Source organism: Toxotes jaculatrix, chromosome 3 (genome assembly GCF_017976425.1).
Source record: "Toxotes jaculatrix isolate fToxJac2 chromosome 3, fToxJac2.pri, whole genome shotgun sequence".
Lineage (NCBI taxonomy): Eukaryota > Metazoa > Chordata > Actinopteri > Toxotidae > Toxotes > Toxotes jaculatrix.
In genome coordinates, this window is record NC_054396.1 from 6,160,624 (window position 1) to 6,181,815 (window position 21,192).

Sequence of the window (21,192 nt, forward strand, 5' to 3'; positions counted from 1 at the left end):
GTAGCCATTATTACTTAAATCCCTCCTTCTCCTTAGCCCATCCAACCCGTCCACGCACGCGGGACTCGGTGGCAAAACCAGATATTCTCTAACATAAGGCTGTCCATGAAAGCACGGTGAGGCCATCTTTACTGTGGCCATCGTGGCCCTGATGATGGAGGTCAGTCAGATACAGTAGTTAATCATCAGATCACCTCCGTAAGCAGCTCCTAATTAGAGTCCTCATTATAAAATTTCATCTTGTAATTAGCCCAGATTGGCTTCTTCCTCTGGCTGCCTTATTAGCAGGGCTGCTCAGCGGTAGGTGAGAATCACACTGTCATTTTTCAGAGCTGTTTGGGCCGCCCGTCTTCCCTTCACTACTCAACCCTCACACTGGTTACCATGCTGCAGACCCACAGTGGGAGGATGAGGTGGGGGTGTGTTGTCCAAACGGGACAAAAGATTTAAACAAAGGCGGTGAAACAGAAAGCTAGGAAGGGGCCTGACACGGCAGCGAGAGAGAGAGAGGGAGGGAGGAGAGAGCAGAGTGTGAAGAATGGAGGAGGTGAAGAGAGGAAGAGTGGGGCTCCAGGGTTGTTTTCCAAACATTTAGCAAACGTTCATGGATCATCTCAGGTCCCGCCTGTAATTAGAGAGGAGATATGCATAGTCAATGAGGTGTCAGAGACACTGGGGTAATTAGAGGACTAACTGAGCTCCTGTCTGTCTGTCTGTGTTTCTCTGTTTGTTTGGTCTTGGTCTGACTTCCTCTCCTCAGCTCAACTTGGTGTCCAACATCACATTATCTAAGTCGGCCCCTGAGGCCTCTCCTCCTCTGAGCCTGCCCCAGACCCCCACCACGCCCACAGCACCCCTCACACCCCTGTCCCAGACCCACTCTGTCATCACAGCCAACAGCCTCCACAGCGTGGGCCCCATGCGACGGCGCTACTCAGAAAAGTACAACATGCCCATCTCTCCAGGTACTGCAGGATATGCACATGTGGTCACATGTACAAATAAATGCATGGAACAGCTCGCTCATCTGTCCTGCTTAATAACCACATAACCATACACACTGCATCTGTATACACACACACAACCATGCAATCATGCTGATCATTTTATTCTACGCTGACACAGTTTGTGTTTGTTCCCTGTGTGCAGATATCAGTCAGAACAAAGAGTTTTACATGAATGCAGATGTTAGACCGCCGTTCACGTATGCCTCACTAATAAGACAGGTAAGGACTGAGCTTGAGCTTTTAATCTCTCTGATTTAGAAAGTAGGTCCTTCAGCATCCTCCAGCCTACAGAAATACAGCAGCTGTGCATTCAGCTATTTAGAAGGTTACAAGCTACTTTTGTTCGACTTATTTCTCTGTTCGTCTCTTGTTGAATTTTGAATATAATTTAAACAGAGGAGCAGATTAACCATCTTCAAATGAGTGCAAGAATGCGTCTGGGATTCAAAAAAAAAAAAAAGAAAAAACAGCCACATATGACAATTGCATTTGATTAAGTATTTCAGTGGATGTGATTATTACCAAATTCATTTCACACAACAGTAGGGATGAACCTGTTTTAAGATGGCCAGTCAATTATCGCTCGGCCGCAGTAATCTGGGATCTCAGGAATTAATCTGAGCCGGCCATAATTGCTGCCCTGTAATCTGCCTGAGAAATGTTTTCGCTTGCCCTTCATTTACACCCACAAAAGAAAATGTATTCAAATCTGCCGTTTTGAATAAGAAGTGCAGAAGTCTTCTATAAACAGAGTACACTTTACATAGACAGCTTCTTTGCTGTTGTCTGTTTTTTTTTTCTTAAGAGAACACACAAACCCGCATGCCTCTTGTGAATTATTGATCATTTTGTGAAGGGAGCAAAATTGTAAATGTTTGTTTCTGTCACTGTTCCTCATCCAGGCAATCCTCGAATCTCCAGAAAAGCAGCTAACACTAAACGAAATCTACAACTGGTTCACACGAATGTTTGCATATTTTAGGCGCAACGCAGCGACGTGGAAGGTAACTGTGCTGTTCCTCCTGACTTTTTCAAACCAGTACGGGAGAAGAAGGAGACATTGTGTTGATGTTAGGGAGAATTAAATGATAGCCAGGCATAATACCTTTAAGAATGAACCTTTGCACAAATACATAACAATCCCCCACTTGCTCTGTCCAAACGAACCACCCTTTAAACAAATACATGAACCACATAGAAAAACCAAGGAGAGGTATATGTGCATTCTTGTAAAAAAGGGAAAAAAAGAGAGAAAGAGAAAAAAAATGAGGAAAAAAAAACAATCTCCCTCTAATATGTGGGGATGTTCTGGTGGTGGGTGGCATTAGTTTAACATCGCAGTGCTCTGCCAGTGACTCCTGGCTGAGTCCCTCACATTCACTTCAGAAGGGAACACTCTGTTTTCTGTTAGGACACAAACACACACACACACACGAACACACACACACAAAACGAAAACAAAACAACAACCTAAAAAACAGAAATGACTGGAGTCAGAAAAAGTGAGATTTGAAAAGGAAGTAATGAAGCACTGAAAGCCCCCTCTAAGCCTTAACTGATCTGTGAGATGAGACCCAACACACACACACACACACATCTGCACACACACACCGCCACCCTGCTCCACCCCCATCCTCCATCAGCTCCTACACTTACTGACAGCCCTTCCATAGGGGCACATTGGTGTTATAAACACTGGATTCCATAACTCTCTTTCTGCACACACACACTTAGTATATACACATGCACTCAGTATAGCTACTGGAATAACAAGGGGATGATATATGCAGGTCTACTTTCGTGCCTAAATAATTTGGAGTGGACCCTAGATTTAAGTTTTTAATGTTTCTTTTTTTCTCACACAGTGAAGGAAAGTGCCAACTTAAAATGATCAGTTAAATATTAGGAATAAAATGCTCTCCTCAGGTTTCAGTGTCTCACAGTGTCCATCTGACTGATTAGAAAAGGCAGCTTTGTGAATGATAAGAAAAAAAGGATGTCACTAACAGTGTTACCATGGAGACCAAGAAATATTTACATGTTGTTTAAGTCATTTGAAACTCAAGGATCATTTACTGCCAATAACGTTCTGGTTTATTTATTGTTTTCGTTCAGGTTTTATCCTGTGCCTGTCAAAATATTTCTTCTTTGAAAAGTTTTTTTCCCATGCAGACATGATTACTGTACTGATAGCAACCTTTTTTTCTCTCTTTGTCTTTACACCAACTGCAGAATGCAGTCCGGCATAATCTTAGTCTTCACAAGTGTTTTGTGCGAGTAGAAAACGTAAAAGGGGCTGTGTGGACAGTCGACGAAATAGAGTTCCAAAAGAGACGGCCTCAAAAGATCAGTGGGTAGGTTCGGCCTTTTGAGCCCTGACTAGCGTCTGTCTCACCGTTGACTGATGGGAAGAGGCTGCTGCTGCTCCATCTCATTGTCTGTGTGCCATAACGTCCAAAGTCCCTGCTTGCTTTGGCGTGCCTGCTCTTCATGCTTTCAGAAGCTTTTGGTGATGCCTCATAACCCACAATGGCTTATTTTCATTTTGATCCTCACCCTCTCCCCTCCTCCCTGTGTCGTCTGTCTGTCTGTCTCTGTCTCTGGGTGTCTGTGTGTCCGTCCGCTGTCTGTACTGTCGATCACTGCATCTGCATCTGGCTCCTCCCACCCTTCCCTCCGCTGGTTTGCTTTCCCAGGGTGCCATTCGCACCAACCTTTCCCTGCATAAGTGCTTTGTGAGAGTAGAGGATGAGTTTGGGTCCTTTTGGACTGTTGATGATGAGGAGTTTAAGCGCGGCCGCCACATACAGCGAGGCCGCCCTCGGAAATACGCCACTGATGAAAACTTTGATGAGCTGCTCGTACAGTAAGCACTTCCTCCTGCCCTGCAAACTCCAGAGGCCCCCAGCCCCACCTGCATGCCCCCCCCCCCTCCTACTCTCAGTGTTGCCATCATGCTTTTTGTGTTTAGCTCGCCATCCATCATCTACCTCCATCAACTTAGTCCTTTTTCCCATGAAATGCAAAGTGGTGATAGTTGTGTGGTATTTTCAAGTGATTGAACATCTCAGAACTATAGCCTTAATATCCACATTACTACATCGGTAAATGTATTTAGTTCTCATACAAAGTGCATTGATTTCTTTTTATGAAATAAGATACTGTAGCCGAAGAATGCATGCTAGGTGAGACATGAGTCTGTGGTTGTAATTTAATTTTTCTGTTTGTAGAAGTCCAGCCTTAGTGAAGAACATTCAGACCAGCTTGGGCTATGGTCCGACCCTCTCTGCTGCCTTCCAGGTGAAAATAAAACGTGACTTCATCTTTAGCTGCCTCACTCTCAACTTTAAAAGTAAAAAGTAAAAGTTTCTGTCCGTCTCATATGCCCGGTCACCCAGTCTTTGTTTTTAGGGGATGTACTGGTATGAAAAGAGTGATGGGCAATTGCGAAAGTGCTGACAACTCTCTTCCGTTTCACATTTAATGCTTCGGGCTTTGCTTTTCAGGCTTCAATGGCAGAAAACAACATACCTCTATACACTACTGCTTCCATTGGAAGTCCCACCCTCAACTCCCTAGCCAACGCCATCCGTGAGGAGATGAATGGAGCGATGGACCATGGAAACAGCAACGGCAGTGACAGCAGCCCGGGACGCTCGCCCCTGCCAGCTATGTGAGTGGCACACACACGCTTTCTATCTCCAACACAGTCTGTGTAAGAAAAGAGAATAAAGGGAAAGAGTTTCAGCTCCACTGAGACAGTACAGTAACACTCTAAATAGATGTAGACAGAAAATTATTTCTGTGCCCACCCAAAATGCACTAAAATTACCTAATGCATGGCATCAGATGAAACAGAAACAATGCCAGAGGGGACAATAAATAAAATGAAGAGGGCTGATATTGGAGTGGTGTGTGGGGTCATGGCCAGAGCTGTGGCTGGCCTCCCTGCAGAAAAGGAAACTCCACCTTTTCGAAAACTTCCATCACCAGACCGTTTCGGGAAGAAAAGACTGGAGCCCCTCTGTTATTTTAACAGCGAGTTTATGAACTCTCCTTTATGTGTCCTGCTGTCTGTCTCAGTCTCGCCATAATCAGCATTCCAATTTGTTAAAATATTTATAAAATGCCAGAACGCAGAGTGACGGAGCTGCTGGCTCCGACCCGGTGCAACATGAGCTGCAACACATTCAGAAACGCCTCTGAGCCGCTGAAAGAAAAACAACACAAAAGCATAATTAGTCTGGAGGACATCATCCAAGATTCTCATGTAGGAAAGTTGCGGTCGGCCTGGAAACCACAGCTCCCCGTTCACTTGTTGTATAGGAGTGTCTGCTAAGTTGTTTGAAGCCTAAAATAATACAGCACACGCTGCATCGTTTCCAGATGTGGGGGCAGACCACCGATGTGCAGCACGGGTAGACTCAGGGATGGCCTCCTGAAATGTCTGAGCTTGGGGGAAATTCTGCCTGAAAACAAAAAAAAAAGGTGCAGTAATGAGCTCCTGGCCAAATGGAGGAAAGTGCCATCCCTAATCACTGTGAACATAGCTCTGAGCATGGCTGTGGAACAGGAAAGGCAGAGACAGGATGGGTGTGCTGGCCTAAAGGCAGCCTGCTTCTCCCTCTGCCCCTCTGCTTCTATCTTTAGGCTGATAGAGCTCACTAACTCTTTCTCCATAATTATGTCTATAAGCTTTATGCAAGTACAAAATGAGTTAAAGCTGTTTTCTTTTGCTTTTAAAGAACTTTATTCTCTTATTAACAAAACATACCTACCGCTTCATGCCTTCCGATCGAGCATTAGATGTTATATATATATACAGCAGCACCATCACTGGAAGTCTCCCTGCGCTCAGGGAATAAGCCATAAAGTAACATATGCAAAAACATCCCTGTTCCTCTACGGTGCTCTGGCTCACACTGTTGCCAATACAAGTTCATCACCACTGTTAACCGTGTAACAACATGTGTTTTCCACATGTGCCAGTGTGCTGCTGGTTGACAGGACGCAGCTTCTTAACGCCGCGAAGAAACCGGAGCGCTTCTCTTAAAGAGCCAGGCGAGAATCAGGTATCCAGAGAAGGCTAATTATAAGCAAAGTGTAGAATCAGCATGCAGTTCAATAGCATAATAATAACAATTTCATGTCTGCCCTGCAGCCACAGAGTCAGACCTGAGGCAACGGCACTTGTGGAGTTACTTTGATGTGAAAATGATAGAAAAGCTGACTTTACTTTTTCCCCTTTTTATAATTTACACTAAAATATGTCAGCTCATTAGCATATGAGTGTCTCCATCACAATAGCTGCAAATTACACAAGACATCCTGGTGCGAATAAATCAAATGTGGGCTTTGGTGATGAAGAATGTGCCAGTTGTCCCTTGTTGTTGTAGTAAATGAGCCCGGTGCCTCATCCTGACACCGCTCTACCTCCACTACAGCAGCCTGGCACCGCAGGTTAGAGCGGCAAGTCCCCTGCAGCTGCTCATAATGTTTTTTTCTTTCTCCTCCTCTCTGACACAGCCAGGCCTCCTCTCCCCCCTGCGCTTTATTCCTGCTCTGTTTCTGTAATGAGAAATTTGGCAGATCTCATCTCTTTAGTGGCTCTTTTGCCCAGGCTGTAAGCTGGGTGGGGGTTGGGGGGGGGCTCATGTTTTTGCCTTGTTTACAAGTGACAGCGTTATTATTCTCATAAGGGCTCTGTTTCTTATCACAGTGTTGTGCTGAGTGCGACGCTGCTGCTCTCCTCGCGCGCCGTTCCTGCCAGCGCTTTTCTTCCCTTATTGACACTTGGTTGAAAATATGCATTAATTCTGGAGTTTAAAGCATGTATGGCGGTGTCTGGTCGCTGTGTTTGCTTGAAGTTGATTAATGATAGAAGCCGGCTCGGGGTCGTCCTCTGGAGACCCGCCTCGCAGGTTGTGCATGTTAACGAGCAGGAAGGGGAACACACAGCGCGCCACTGATCCTCCGCCACCAGGAGGCTGACAACGGCAGCCCACTCGCTCCGCAGAGTCCATTCTCTCCTCTCCTCGTCTCACATTATTAATCTTCCTCATTTATCAATTCTAAGTGAATACCCTGTTGTCGGTTGCCATGAAAATAAAAAGCCTGCAGCTTTGCCGGGATTGGAATACCTCAAAAGAAAGCTGAAATTATCATCAGCACCACTGAGGCCCCCACTCACAGGCTCACTGTAGCCAGACGTTTGTTTTTGTTCCCCTGTTTCCTCCTTTATAAACAGAATCAGCACAGGTCTGTATCCTTTTGTGCCTGCGTGTGTGAAAGGTTATAAAAAAAAAGAAAAGGATGTAAGAAAGTTAAGGATAGAAGAAGTGAAGGTACATTTTCACTCTCCTTCAGGCATCACATCAGCGTTAAGGAGGAACCACTGGACCCCGAAGACCACGAAGGGCCCCTCTCCCTGGTAACGACTGCCAATCACAGTCCGGATTTCGATCACCACAGAGATTACGACGACGACCAGGGCCACGATGACATGCTGTAAGGCTAGCGCCACCGCTACCCCAGCCTCAGAGGCCAAGGCAGTCTGGGTCATCTGGGAGACAGAAACGCTCCGCAGATAACAAACACTGAACTGCAGTCTCAGCCACTGATGACAGCTCTCAAATGTCTCCAAGTTAACTTTTTAGTGCCATTAAAATACATAGCAAAAACACACACAAAAAACACAAATGCACCTCACACGAGGGTTCTTTTTTTTCTGATTCCTTTCTACTTTTGATTTAAGTAAAGCTTAAAAAGTGAAAACTTAATTTCTACTCATGCGTCGGACGGACTTTGTTTGGTACGGGGGCGATGTGTTCGCGGTGGAACTCTGGGAGACTCTCGCCCGTGCAGCCAGGACGTACTGCACTCCCCGGACTGCAAGAAGGGGTTGCGTCTCTCCCCCGCCCACCCCCACTCTCTCTCTTTCTTTCTTTCTCTCTCTCTCTGTCTCACTCTCTCTCCCTCCCTCTCTCAGACACACACATCTAACCACAAATTGAAGAGAGAGAGAGAGAGAATGACTGACGTTTAATTTACACCGTGTGTGTATGTGTGTGTGTGTGTGCGTGTGCGTGTGTGTGAGGGAGAGTGAGTGCGGACTTCTGTTCATTGTCACTGCCTTCAACACTTCTGATTGGTTTGATTCCATCTAGGGTGGGAGGGACGTTGTTTTTATTTGGGTGTATTTTTTTGTTGTTGGGGGGGTGAGAGGTTTTAAAATATCAACATAATGTGTCTTTCCCATCATTCAATGCTGTTATTGATGTTGCATCTTTTGTTTAGTTTTAATTTCTTTAAACTGATCAGACCTCATGCCCATGCTGTGGAGATTCTGTGTGGTCAGCACTTGATGATGAATGTTTATGATTTCCTTTCATGTTGTTCTTGTTAAACACACACACACACACGAAGCAGAATGTCAGATACCAAGCAGTATTTTTCTGTCATTTATTCCACAATCTTCTAAAAAAGAAAAAAAGAAAAAAAAAAGTCACCACTCTGACGTGTAGCCCACCCCTCAACCCCCACCACCTCCCTCCTCCACCCCCCCCTCCTCCTCCTCCTCCTCCTCTTCCTCCTCCTCCTCCTCCTCCTCCTCCTTCTCATGAAGTCCATTGGCAATGCACTACTCATAATGAAGGCTCTCTCCACGCATCAATGAAGCTTAATTTAAGATGCGAATGAATGACAGAGAAATCATGCAGGTTATGGTTTATCCTTATGAAATTATACTTTAAAACAGCCCCTCACGGCAGAGCATGCTTAGCTGCAACAGAATTTCTGATCACTTTCAAGCTCCGGGTTTTTTAAAGCAAAATGAAAATGTCAGGTGTGCACTGGCGAGATAATGATTTAGACCAACTAATTGTGATTCCTGAACACAACTGTCATTGTTAATCAAACGTGTCTGCTTTTCCACGCTGTAATTTCATTCAGAGCTTGAAGATAAACGTGCATTCCCTGTAGTTTTATTTGTATCACACGCATGACTAGTTTTAAGTTTCAGTGAGTGTTAATAATTGCACACCAGATGAAATGCTCATTTTTCTTTCTTCGAGGGAACAAAATCCCGAGACTTGCAATAAGACCTAAACATTGCACATTCCGGCATTCGACAGCCATCGTAAAAGGGCCCAGACATACAGTACATGCCATTTAGGGAATGTGGATACCTCGAGGTTCAGTGTCGCCCAAAAAGCCAATAGTTGTAGTCCACAACATTGAACGGAGTGAGATCCACATGTGGTTTTGTGATGCAGCAACAAAAATTCCAGCCTAGGTAGAGCGTGAAATTGAGAGACCATGAATTTCAAGACTGCAATCAACCACTTTTAATTTTTTTTATTTATTATTAGTATTATTATTATTTTATGTTTTATTTGGCTTCTTTTTTTAAGTTGTTAATGTGTTTAAATATATTGTTCTGTGACTACCAAAGATAAACTACAGATTCAATGTTGTGCGTTCCATGCAATAGCAGATAAGGCCAAATATCTCTCCTCCATTCTCTCTCATTGGACGATCGCAGCAGCTGTGATCGAGCCGGTGGCAGACTGAATCGAGGGAAATGCTCCTCGAACTGGTGTTTTCATTCATTTTTTAAAAAAAGTAAAACTAAATAAAAAACCAAAGGAGGTGTCTCGAACAGGACAGCTGCAGTCATGTTTCGCAGTGACCAAATCTGAATGGGAGGCGCTGACAGTCTGACTACACGATGACCAAATTAGGGAAACTTTTCTGTCTTTGGGCCAGTGAGTGGAAAAGGGAGCGTTTTGGTCAGGAACAGATTTGTGTGCAACATAAAGGGTATGTAGATAAAGCTGATGAGGAAAAAATATACTGGTAAATGGGAAAAGCTTTGCAGAGAACAATGTGAAACGGATTCTATACTTCAACTGGACCACACAATGATTCATTGTTTCTCTTCTTTTATTCCTTAAACATTTGTATCCTTTGAAATGATTGTATGCCACTTTTTAGGGGGTTTAGTGTCTTTGTTAAGATTGGCAAGACTTTATGATTGTGTTTAGTTTCTGTCAACTTATTACTTTTTATATTAAAAAACACTCCTGTCAACTAATAAGCTGGGTACAAGGTACTTTATGGCAGTTATTGTTATTGTTATTATTTTTTTTTTTTTTCCTAAGTTCACCGCTCAATAACTAAAAAGGAAAAGGGCAATCTGTGGTTTCCAGAAGATGTATTTAATATCCAGGCAGCTGTGGGATGGGTCAGTTACAGCCGGGCTAGGATCGTGAGAACAGGGCCGAGCTCATCCACAAACCTCCAGTCGTCTGGCTGGTTTGTTTGGTATTCAAAAAGGAGGAAAAAGCGCTGGTAGATTAGAACATTCTCAGCATGTGTAGCTTGACATTACTAAAGATAACAGCATGAGAAAACCGTTAGTACGCATACCTCATTTCAAACCTATAGGGAATGATTCAATTAAATGAGAAAAAAAATAAACATTTCACTCAGTTGCACTTAGTTGTATGTCTTGCATGTGTAGTCTGATACTTTAGAGAGAAAAAGTAAAAAAAAAAAAAAAAGAAAGAAAAGAAAAAATGAAATTAGAGCTTGTTTGTCTTAAAGGTTTCATCCTTTTTTTGCCAAATCAATCCAAACCTCAGGCCTTCTGTTCATGGAAATATCACCCAGCTGTGTGTGGCACCATTCATCCTGTCAAAGTCTGTTCTCTGATGGGTTGTTTTAAGGGCGTTCCAATATTATGTTGTACATACATGTCAGTATAGCCTTTGTCTTTTCCTGTCCTTTCCTCTCTCTCTCTCTCTCTCTCTCTCTCTCTCTCTCTCTCTCTCTCTCACTCCCTCTTTTTATTTTTTTAAGATCAAGAAATACATTTGTGTTAAGATGTTTGCTTTATCGCCACTGCTTTGTATTAACTATGAAATAGCTATGAGAAAAAACTGCTGTATGTATTGGAATAGCAAACTGTGCTGCAAATGTATTTTACTTAGTAATCCTTGCTTTAAAAAAAAAAAGAAAAAATTAAAAAAAAAAATCACATCATCCTCACAGGCATCTGGGTGAGCTGGGCAGGGGCAAGCTGGGGGTGGGGGGGGGGGGGGATTATCCCCGATTTTGGATTTTAAACTGTAATATAGAAAACAGACTTTTCTCTGTTATCATTGACCTAAGCATTTTGTACAGATTTTTTCCCTCTTTGTGTTAAGCTGTTTTTTGATACTTCCTTTTGATGGTCCAACCACTGCCTTCTGTGGCTGTATGTTAAAGATTACTGCTCTGAGAAAAGGGCAGACAGGTATATTTCCTCTACAAGACGGAGATATCTTGCATGACTAATCCCAGGGTCACAGAGATGGGGGGGGGGGGGGGGGGGGGGGGGTATGGTTTAAGTGGTCAGTAATAATATAAGGGTGTATCAATCTAATGATATTTTATATGAAATTAATAGGAAAAAGAAGAAAAATATGCAGTGCCAAGATGTAAAGAATATTGTTAAATGCTGTCTTTTTTTTTCCTTTTTGTTTTGAGAAATTCGTTTCACTCATGCATCAAAGATGTGTCCTTCTCATCCATGTCATGTAGGTAAAACACCCGTTTTCTTCGCCATCAAGATATTTATATTTTTTATCTCAAGGGTCATTGTAAATGAGTCAAACCAAGCACAGCAGGCAGGTCAAAGACGGAGACTCAGAGCGTAACGTCCTGTAAACTGCGGCCGTTCGGCCCCAACATCACACACTGGCACCCGAGCTAAAACGCCATTGTTTCATCCATCAACCAACCATCCAGCCCGCTGTCATTCCGTCCCCCTCTTTCTCCCTCTCTCACATCACACTTTGGTTTTTTTTTCCACATGGAGGGGGGAGAGAGAGGGAGAGAAGAGAAGAGGGGGTGGGGGGGGCAGCCGGAGAGCTGTCACAGTGCTCTCATTCTGCAGCAGCTTGTCTTTCGTTCTCTTTCCTTTTTTTCTTTGAAGATGTACTCTGTAGTTTCTTTTTTCCTGTTTTTTTTATAGAGAAATATTATTGCTCATCATTTCCATCAGTCTGTAACCTCCTCATCATTCCTTGTCTGTCTGATGCAGACCACTCTGTTGTAGTCAGTGGCGATGACTGACGTGAGCATTCTAAACATGCAATAAAATGCTGGTTGTTCAGATTGTTTCCTCAGGTTTCCTCTCATTGTATCTGTGTTGTACAGTGTGGCAACACTGAGCCGCAGGTTTTTAGTGTAGTGTAACGCCTGTAATTGAAATCTAGTATTGACAGAAGAATGGTTCATACAGGATTAAGTAGTCATGTAAAGTTTGAATACTTTTTATTTTAACCTGCACATGGAAGATGCACCTTTTTGCAGCTTTTATAAAGCTTTGTTTTTTGTTCAGCTGTCATCTAATGTAAAGGTATCAAAAGTCAAGAGAGCAAACTTTTCACTGATACAGTGAAAATATACGACCACGTTTACAGCTTTACAGAGCATAAACGTTTCGGTTTTGCAGTGAGCACCTTCCAGTGTTTTCCACCTGCAGAACGGTTTGAGTCAGACCTGTTTGTCATCTGCTGCAGGACTCTCATCTCAGCCTTGACATTAAATTATATCGTAATTAAAAAGAGACAGTTAAACTGTCTTTTCCTAACAGCAATTTAGGTAACTGCATTTGATAAGCTATAAATTGTAAAAGCATTAAAATTCCAGAAATAATAGCGATATGGATTTGGTGACGGGAGCTAATGCTGATGACCAGGACTTGGGTTTTTACGACAGAGGCACAGGTCATGTTGGCCACTAAACAGGAGACAAAGATCAAGTCTAAGCACTTTTAATCTTGTGAAACAAGCAATTACAAATAGTTGCATTGATTTGTTAAAAAGCTTTAGGTGACATAAATCGTTTCTTGCTTAGCTTATTGCTGGAAATCATAAATGTCAAGTGTATTATTAATTAAGGCCTTTGAAAGACAAGATTTAATGGAAACGATATAAAATCACAAGCAATCTTTCTGTGGGGCAGTATTTCACAGGACGCTCAGACTTCGTGTATCCATGTTGTTTTCATGACACTGATCAGAAACTGGACTAGGCCACATAAAGTTAGAGGGAACACACAGTAATGGAAGGTGTTTGTGTTTCTTTTTTTTTTTTAATCAGCCATTAACAGAAGCATTCACATAAATTAATCGCACAGTAACTTACAGAGAGGCACTAACATATGATATTATTATAGTCCATAAAGTTGGATGAAATATTATGGGAACAGTGGGTCTCTGTAGATATATTGACACAGTGACATGATCAGCCAATACTGGCCTTCCACACATAAATCTGAATCTCCTTTTTGTAGACAACACACCAGTGTAACCGGACAAAACTTCAAGACCACAGTTTTTGGTCTTTGTGACTAATTTTCACGTTTAAGTCCAATAAAAAAGCAAATAAATAAAACAAACCCGTGTTTACGTATGGTTTGAATTTTTCTAAAAGCTGTGAGGGTCGGTTCACGTAAAACATATCATTTCACTTACCTGTGGGTGGACTGTGTAATGGCATCTAGCCACGCACACAGTTTTGGTTTTATTTTCACGGATTTTGTGATATCCACCTCTGAGATTCCTGCCGCAGGTAGGGGTGGGTAATACCAAGTAATACCACACGCAGATTTATCAATATCGATACCAATACTGATACTTGTCATCATAAAAGTGACTAATGTACTGTCATATCAGGAAGAGACGAGTCATGATTTATGAGGTGCATCATTTAAAGGCAGCTTCTGAATGCACTTTCTGCACCCCAACCATCTGCCAAACATCAGGCACTCCTTTTTACCATACTAAATAAAAAACACGTTTATTGTGTTTATTGAGGGAAATTCTCTCAATCATACGCTTGTAAATTTGATGCAGTCTTTTATTTCAGGCTCTAAAGATCGACTGAAGGCAACGTGCCCGAACGTTGATCTGTAGAACTTGAAACAAAAGATTGCTTTAGAGTTATGAGTGTGTGGCTTTCCCCTTCTTTATTTGATGCCTGCCTACGAACCAACACTAAAATAGGAGCGTGTTTTACTTCACTGAATTCTCTGAATTAACAAGGTGCATGCACACATCAGCAGTAGAGAAGCAAATAGAGCATGCACTGAGAAAAGTTGCAAGAAAACGTTTTCGGTATCAGTACTTTAGGTATCGATCCGCCCACCCTGAGCGTCAAGGCAGTGGAATTTTACTTGCGGTGCACACAGCATATTTTGACTTTCTACCCAAGAAATAGTGAGTATGAAAAACTCCTGACACTGTATTCTTTAAATTATCCTGCGTAATGGGGACTGTGATTCTGGAAAGAATGTCTTTTCATGTCTTCATGTGCTTTTTGTTGACATGGAAGTTGAGCTATTTCTATATTTAACTTAAAATAATCTGTGCAGCTGTACAGACTTTGTTTCCTTTTTCTGCTAGCTGGCTACTTTTCAGTGAAGTAGCAGAAAGAAGAAGTTCCCATTCTTAATCCTGACTACAAAGCTGTGATTGGTTGTCTTTTTTTTTCTCCACCTGGGCAAACTGGGCTATCATAGAGTACAACACCGGACCTACTGGTCTCTCAGAGGTGTGGATGGTGATCATTTTGGTTCACCATAAGCATTTTAATTTTTGATCATTTATAACTGCAGTAATGGGCTTCAAGTAATTTCTTAAAACAGTTAAAATTTTCAATGCACACATGACATTTCATGGAAGTGGAGATAGAAAAGTCTTAAAACCGGGGCAATAAAACCAAAACCATATGCCCACATACTACTAGAGGTGAAAAAGAAAATGCATTCCTTTTGTAAACTGGGTGAACTGACCCTTTAACTTTAGTAACAGGTCACTGTTAAGCTTCTTCCATGATCACAGATGTTGCTGCTGAACCTTAAAGAGATCCTCTGTTGTTGCTCTGTCCCGCCCCACAGACACCAGACAACTCACAATCATATTATTTAACTGTGTTAGACTGCAAAAACAAATGTGGATGGCTGCTGTTCACTTTATTCTAATTAAAGCGTGGCACAGCCTCATCCATTCACACAAGAGCTTCAGTCAAATAGTCAAAGCTGGCAAACTCCCAACAATGCAGCGAGGCAATTAGCTGTCCTGCAGTGTTTGTTATTCATGGTTTGATGTAAAAATTTGTTTATTAAGATGGGCTGCAGGCGCTGGTGTGCAATAGACCTGCTTGTAATTACATTCCAATTATTTGTCTGTTTCTGATATTGTAAACTGGCACTTACCAAATCAGTTAAATTGACACACTGCACTGCTTGGTTTACTCGGTAATTAAAATGTGTTCTGTTAATTAGATGATGACCACTTTATTCCAGGGCTCTTGTGTTTGGGCTCCTCGGCGGCTCGCTGTTTGGATCATGAGTTGCCAGACGCTTCCCTAATCAGCCCTTGTTTTGTTTCAATTACCACCTGCTGTTCAAAAGGCATGCCTCGCTGCCCCCCACCCCTACACACACGCGCGCGCACACAACACACACATAAACACACACATACACAACAATACCACAAGGCCTGTTTCACTACCAGCTCCAACACAACAATCAGTAATTCACAGCTGGGCCCGTTTTCTTCTTTATTAGAAGGCAGAGCTGGGTTTCAAAGAGAGTCCAAGCAATTAAAAAGAGAACTAAAGGAAGATGAAAGTATAAAGGTACTTATCACATCAGTTAGCAGGCCTCGTGTGAGTAGCCAATGGTAATTACGCTCATTGAGTAAATAGCTGAGATGCTCAGATGTCGCCTTCTCTTGGTAACAGAGGGTTAAGGGTGGGGCAGCTGTTGGATCCACTGATGGGTTCGCTAACTGAAGATGACTAACAATACGTTATAATGCAGGTGCTGTGATGGGAACTGAATGTGGCTGCACTGTTGGTTAAAGACCTGCTCGCTCATGTTGTTATAGCAACCCAAATCCCTGGATTTCTTCCCTTTGAAACTCAGCCGTGAACCATGTTGACTCTTGTTCTCTGAAATCAACAGTTTCCGTTTAATGTTTGCCTGTTTTATGTTGCATTTGATTATTTTGAGACCACAGTTTGGCACCACTGTGATCAAGTTTTATGTCAGTCATCCGAGTTTGTTCTTGACCCTGGTAATCTAAAAGTGACTCAAAGTCCACTTGCTATCTTTTTCTTGAGTTTTTAATCATATCATACAATCACAATCACCAAAGTCAGCTCTGTTGTAATGGACTGTAAGCTCAATAACTTATAAGCTTATCGATACTTTTAGATTCAATCATGTCAGTTCCTAGTTCAGTTATGTTCAACACCGAGATTACAGTAAATACAGAGGAACTCAAAGTGAACTTTCCTTTTATAAATACAAAATCAATAATAAAAGGTACATCTGTTGTCCAAAACACATTAAAATCACACTGGTGAGCCTGAACACTGTTGCACTGGGTAACATGTTCCTTCATTACCATCAATACACACAACCAACACATACTGTAGTTTATTTTGACTCCATCCGTCACATACACTGTCTTGCTGCCATAAATACTCCCTAGAGCACCAAGTGTGTATTAATCCACTGCTGAAAATAGTCCCCAACAAATGCACTATTTCCTCCTGTTTGAGCCACGTTTGCTAAAAACTACAGCACTTAACTGATGAAATTACAGAACCTGTTTTAAAAATAACAGTAAGTATTTGTGAGCCATTTGATTTATGCCCTTAGTGGGAACCAGTTTTTATCCTTTCTCACCCAAGAGAAATATATATCTAGAATACTGCACATTAAATATTTTAGATTTGATTGGTCCATTTTATGTTTTGAGGGGAAAATCTTGCAACACAGAAACCAACAAGTGTGGTCTCTGTGTCTCTGTGACTCCAGCACAGTAATCCAGTATTCTAGCCTGCTGGTGCGGAGCAGGTGTGAGGCGTAGAGCCTCAGGTTGATCCAGCTCTGCTGTAAACAAAATAACTCCAGTGATGAACTGTACTGCAGGTCTCCACTCAGCTCCAGCCCTCACTGTCTGACCTGTACTCATGTCTCAGCATCCAGCTTTACCAGAAGAAATGTTTGGCTTGAATAATTGAAGAGATGCAAAACAACATGAATAATTACGTCTGGCTCTCGCACTTTGTGTCATAGTGAATTAACAGAGAAATGGCTGCTGCTGGGAGGGTTTTTATGAATGATGATAGATTTGTGATCAGGAAAGAAAAGACAGTGTGTTGCCAAAAATTAGACACTGATTATTTGTTTGGTTTCACAGATCCAGCTAATGTTTCAAGACTGAAAATTTTTTTTTTTTTTTTTTTTATGTAGGAAAATACTTTTTCCACTTGCACTGATGGAACTGGAGTACACTATGCTTAAAGGAGCAGTTTGACATTTTGGGATATTCTTGAGAGTTGATGAGAGATGAAAAGATTGATATTATCCTTGATATTACTGATATTACCCTTGGACAGAGCCAGGCTAACTGCCTCCTCTCTGTTTCCAGTCTTTGTGCTAAGCTAAGCTAAAGGGCAGCTGGTTGTAGCTTTGTATTTATTGTACAGACGTCAGAGTGGTATCAGTCTGCTCATCTTACTCTGGGAAAGAAAGCAAACAAGAGTCTCCAAAATGTTGGAAATGGCAAATCCAGCTGTCAAGCCACCTACAATGATATAATCCATATTTTCTTAAATAAAACTCCTCACAATACACAAGCTTTCCTTTATTTTTTTTGAATTTGGAACATCACTCATGTGGAAATTTAAATAATAGTTTGGCGGTTCTCTGACAGATTTGCTTAAAAAGAAGTGTATTATAGTAAACTGGAGATAGCCTTCACTGGCAGCATTCTGAATTTCTATTCACTTCTCTCCTGCTCTGATTCCTATATAGGCTTTCTCTCACTCCCCTGTGAATTTAATGCTTTTTTCCCCTCCTTTCTTTGAAAAAAAGCTATCATTTAAACATGTCATGGGTAGTGTTTACCTGCAGTGAACCTTGATTGAGGAAGCCTGTGACTTTACACTGATGCCCTCCTAATCTGTATGACTGGCATGCTAATTTCTCTGACGCTGCCATTCAAAACACAAACATGAAATGTTGGTTTTAGGACCGGGAGACCTGGTAGAGTGAATTTCAAGTGCTTATTCAAATATTTCATTAAAATGTAAATTTTTACAACGCTGTACGTCTAGCTGTGCACAAGGCATGACTTAAGAAGTTATGAAGTTATAACAGCATTTCTCTCTCTGATGCCAATTAACTGGTGTGGAGACTAAATGTCCTTACCTTGTTTTATCGCCACATAACAGCGTGCCAACAAATGCATCTCATGTAACAGGAGTTTCAGGTATTGACAGCTAAGATTGGTGGATTGGAAGAAAAAAAAAGAGAGAAAGTCAAACATGAGGCCTCCTGGAGAGTGGTGGCTAATCAATTCTCTTATCTCACACAAAGTGCAAATGAAGTGATTAAAATTAGGGTTATGCAAAAGCAAGGAGTGAAAGTGAATTGTAAATGAGTCAGGCGGCCACACAGCTGGCTTCTGCTGCTGAACGTGCAGGTTTATCTCCGACATTTGTCAGGACTACGAAACAAGACAGACTTTTTTCAAAGTCAAGTATTTCAGTGCTCTAAACTCAGAGATATTTAATGCTTAGACACTAATCTATTTTTCCCCAAAATTTTATTTTGGCATAATTTTTCAGAATGTCATTGCATGAAAAATTATGATTTTGTTTTTTGTTTAGCTCAAAATCAGAATCTTTATTTTTACATTATAGCTTATACTTTTGTATCAACTGATCCATTTCCTGTGGATCCCTGTGAGTTATTTCTGTGCTTATATAAATATACAGTATTTAATGTGAACTAAATCTCAAATGTCTTTAGCATTGAACTACGTTATTTTACACAGTGAGATAATTTTACAGTGGTACTTTATACCACATTTGGTATGAAATTACTGGTTGTTTAACATCCCGTTAACTCATAGATTAGAAATCTGTTAAAGGCTAGCTGCCATAGGAATCATGTCACCCAGCTTTATAGCCAGCTGACATTACTCCTCAGTTGTTGTTTTGGATGTATTGACATAACTAAGGAATTTGTAACTTAGTTGGTAGTTGCTGCTTAGCTACTAAAATAGACTGGTTTAACTATTTGTAATTAAAATAATAATGATAGGTAAACCTTTAATGTTACAGTTATGTGTACTGTGTGTATTATGATGACCCATTTAGAACACTGATTGACTGAGTTTGGATTTATTTACATGTTGTGTTAATATGAGATCTACAGTAAACAGATGAAATGGTCTTAGAGACACTGGAAGAGGAGTCAGTGATGGGGTTACACAATGCAGACTGTTGTTAAAGTATCTGAAAAATCTAAAAAAATATATATGTGAAAAAAGACACAAAAAACTAGCTCATCTTGTTTTTGGGGGCGTTTCTGAGAGTTGGAGACTTTCTGTTTGAAATATGCTTCAGTTTGAAGGAACAATATTTGATAAAGTCATAATACACAGAAAATCCCCTGCAAGGCTTTTTCCTTGTCAGTCAGTTATTCATCATCTCAAAGTGTGTGCTTGCCAAAAGATGTATCAATGAATAAACAGTGGCATGTTGACTTTTAGGGTGTCTATCTGCTTTATATTTGCAGTTTCTCTGCTTCGATCAGGCGATGAAACTTCAGCGACAAGAACCTCCGGGTTCGTATTGCTCGAGGTTCTTCACTCTCCCCTTTTATTTCTTTATTTATTCTCTCATTTTTAACTTGCAGGGGGAAGAAGACAAAATGGTTGCAGGTGGTGATGAAAATAAGAGCCATCCATCATTATTTATTAGGCATGAAAAAGATACACAATAATGTAATTTAATCTCTCAGCAGACAATTATTTCCACATATTGATAACGCAATGCGAAAAGTGCCATGAATCCTAATATGATGTTTGCTTTTATTGGTGTATGATACAACCAGAACAAATAATGTAATTGTATCAGGGAGAAAATGTGATTATTTGCACATGCTAACATTATAATGCCAATCTGCTTCAGACAATGGTATCATATTATTTTGCTGTGCTTAACTAGTTACAATTTGCATTAAGTTATTATGTCTGGGTGGCAATAAAGACGGCACTCTCCCCCTGGTCCGTGCCTTTCTTAGTTTCTTATTAAAGCTCTGTGAAAATTTTGGGAGGTTTCAAGTCCAACAGCCTGATGATTTCTAATTTGAAGAGGGAAACTTTTATGTGGAGTTTCAACTGCAATTTAATATGATTTTCTTTCCTGTCTGTGCACTCTATCCTTTATTTATTTTCTGTACTTCCATTCCAAACACAGACGACTATCCAGTGTTCATCCAGGCCCGGCTGAGGTTAAAGAAACATGACACAATAGACACAATTACTATGCAAATGATAATGCAGGCAACAAAAACACCTTTTCCATTAAAAAGTAAAATGCTTTAAATATTTGCATATAGGTGCTCTGATTTGGTTATTCACAATTTCAAGATGATTAACATTAATGAAGGAGCAGCTTGATGCACTGACTGTCAGGCCACATCAGGCCACCTCTGTAACCTCCTCTGTGTTTTGCTTGGCGAGGCATTCACGCCATACTGAACTAATGACCAAGTCAGCCCGTGTAAAATTAGACCGTGCATCTACACAAGTGTCTTTCTGACATTATGAGAATGTTTTATTGATGACTCATTATTAGCAGTCCAGCAGTGAGGTAAGTGTGATCCACCCAGAAGATGCAAAGTGTAATAATAATAATGTCTGCTTAATTATTAATATCCAAAACCTAATCCATCTCTGCAGAGAATATGTACATATTTTAGTGTCTCATTTGAATTTTTGCAACAAACACACACCTAAAAACCATTAGATGGTTGTGGTAATGACAGGTTTAAATGGGCAGATTTTTAAGAATTAATGTGTTACTGCCACTGTATGGCCCGAGCTGAAAAGAAGAGGTCTTCCTGTTTATTCTGTTTGATTCTGGAAGCGTGCAGCATCCCACTGCACGTCCCCGTAGAGAGGCGAGCAGAGCACACACTGTGTGAAGGCGTCATTCTGCACCGGAGGCTAGAGGAGTGTTTGCAAGTCATTAGTGGTTTGTAAATGATATTTGTTCCCATGTGACATATCATTTGAAATGGTTTTCTAATAATAACACCCACTGAT

At 41.3% G+C, this 21,192-nt stretch overlaps 1 protein-coding gene across 15 annotated transcripts in view; it reads left to right on the plus strand.

Annotated features, from left to right (window-relative positions):
- Positions 1-10,939, plus strand: part of foxp1b (forkhead box P1b) — a 148,168-nt gene extending 137,229 nt beyond the window's left edge. For 14 of the 15 annotated variants that reach the window (XM_041034282.1, XM_041034283.1, XM_041034280.1 and 11 more), the window contains 7 exons: positions 761-965; positions 1,150-1,226; positions 1,910-2,011; positions 3,240-3,361; positions 4,238-4,307; positions 4,514-4,680; positions 7,374-10,939. In XM_041034282.1, the coding sequence (XP_040890216.1) occupies positions 761-965; positions 1,150-1,226; positions 1,910-2,011; positions 3,240-3,361; positions 4,238-4,307; positions 4,514-4,680; positions 7,374-7,518 (888 nt within the window). In that variant the 3' untranslated portion in view covers positions 7,519-10,939. Of the gene's footprint in view, positions 1-760; positions 966-1,149; positions 1,227-1,909; positions 2,012-3,239; positions 3,366-4,237; positions 4,308-4,513; positions 4,681-7,373 lie in introns of those variants that run through there. The other variant, XM_041034296.1, reaches the window with a different exon arrangement.
- The last annotated feature ends 10,253 nt before the right edge of the window (positions 10,940-21,192 follow it).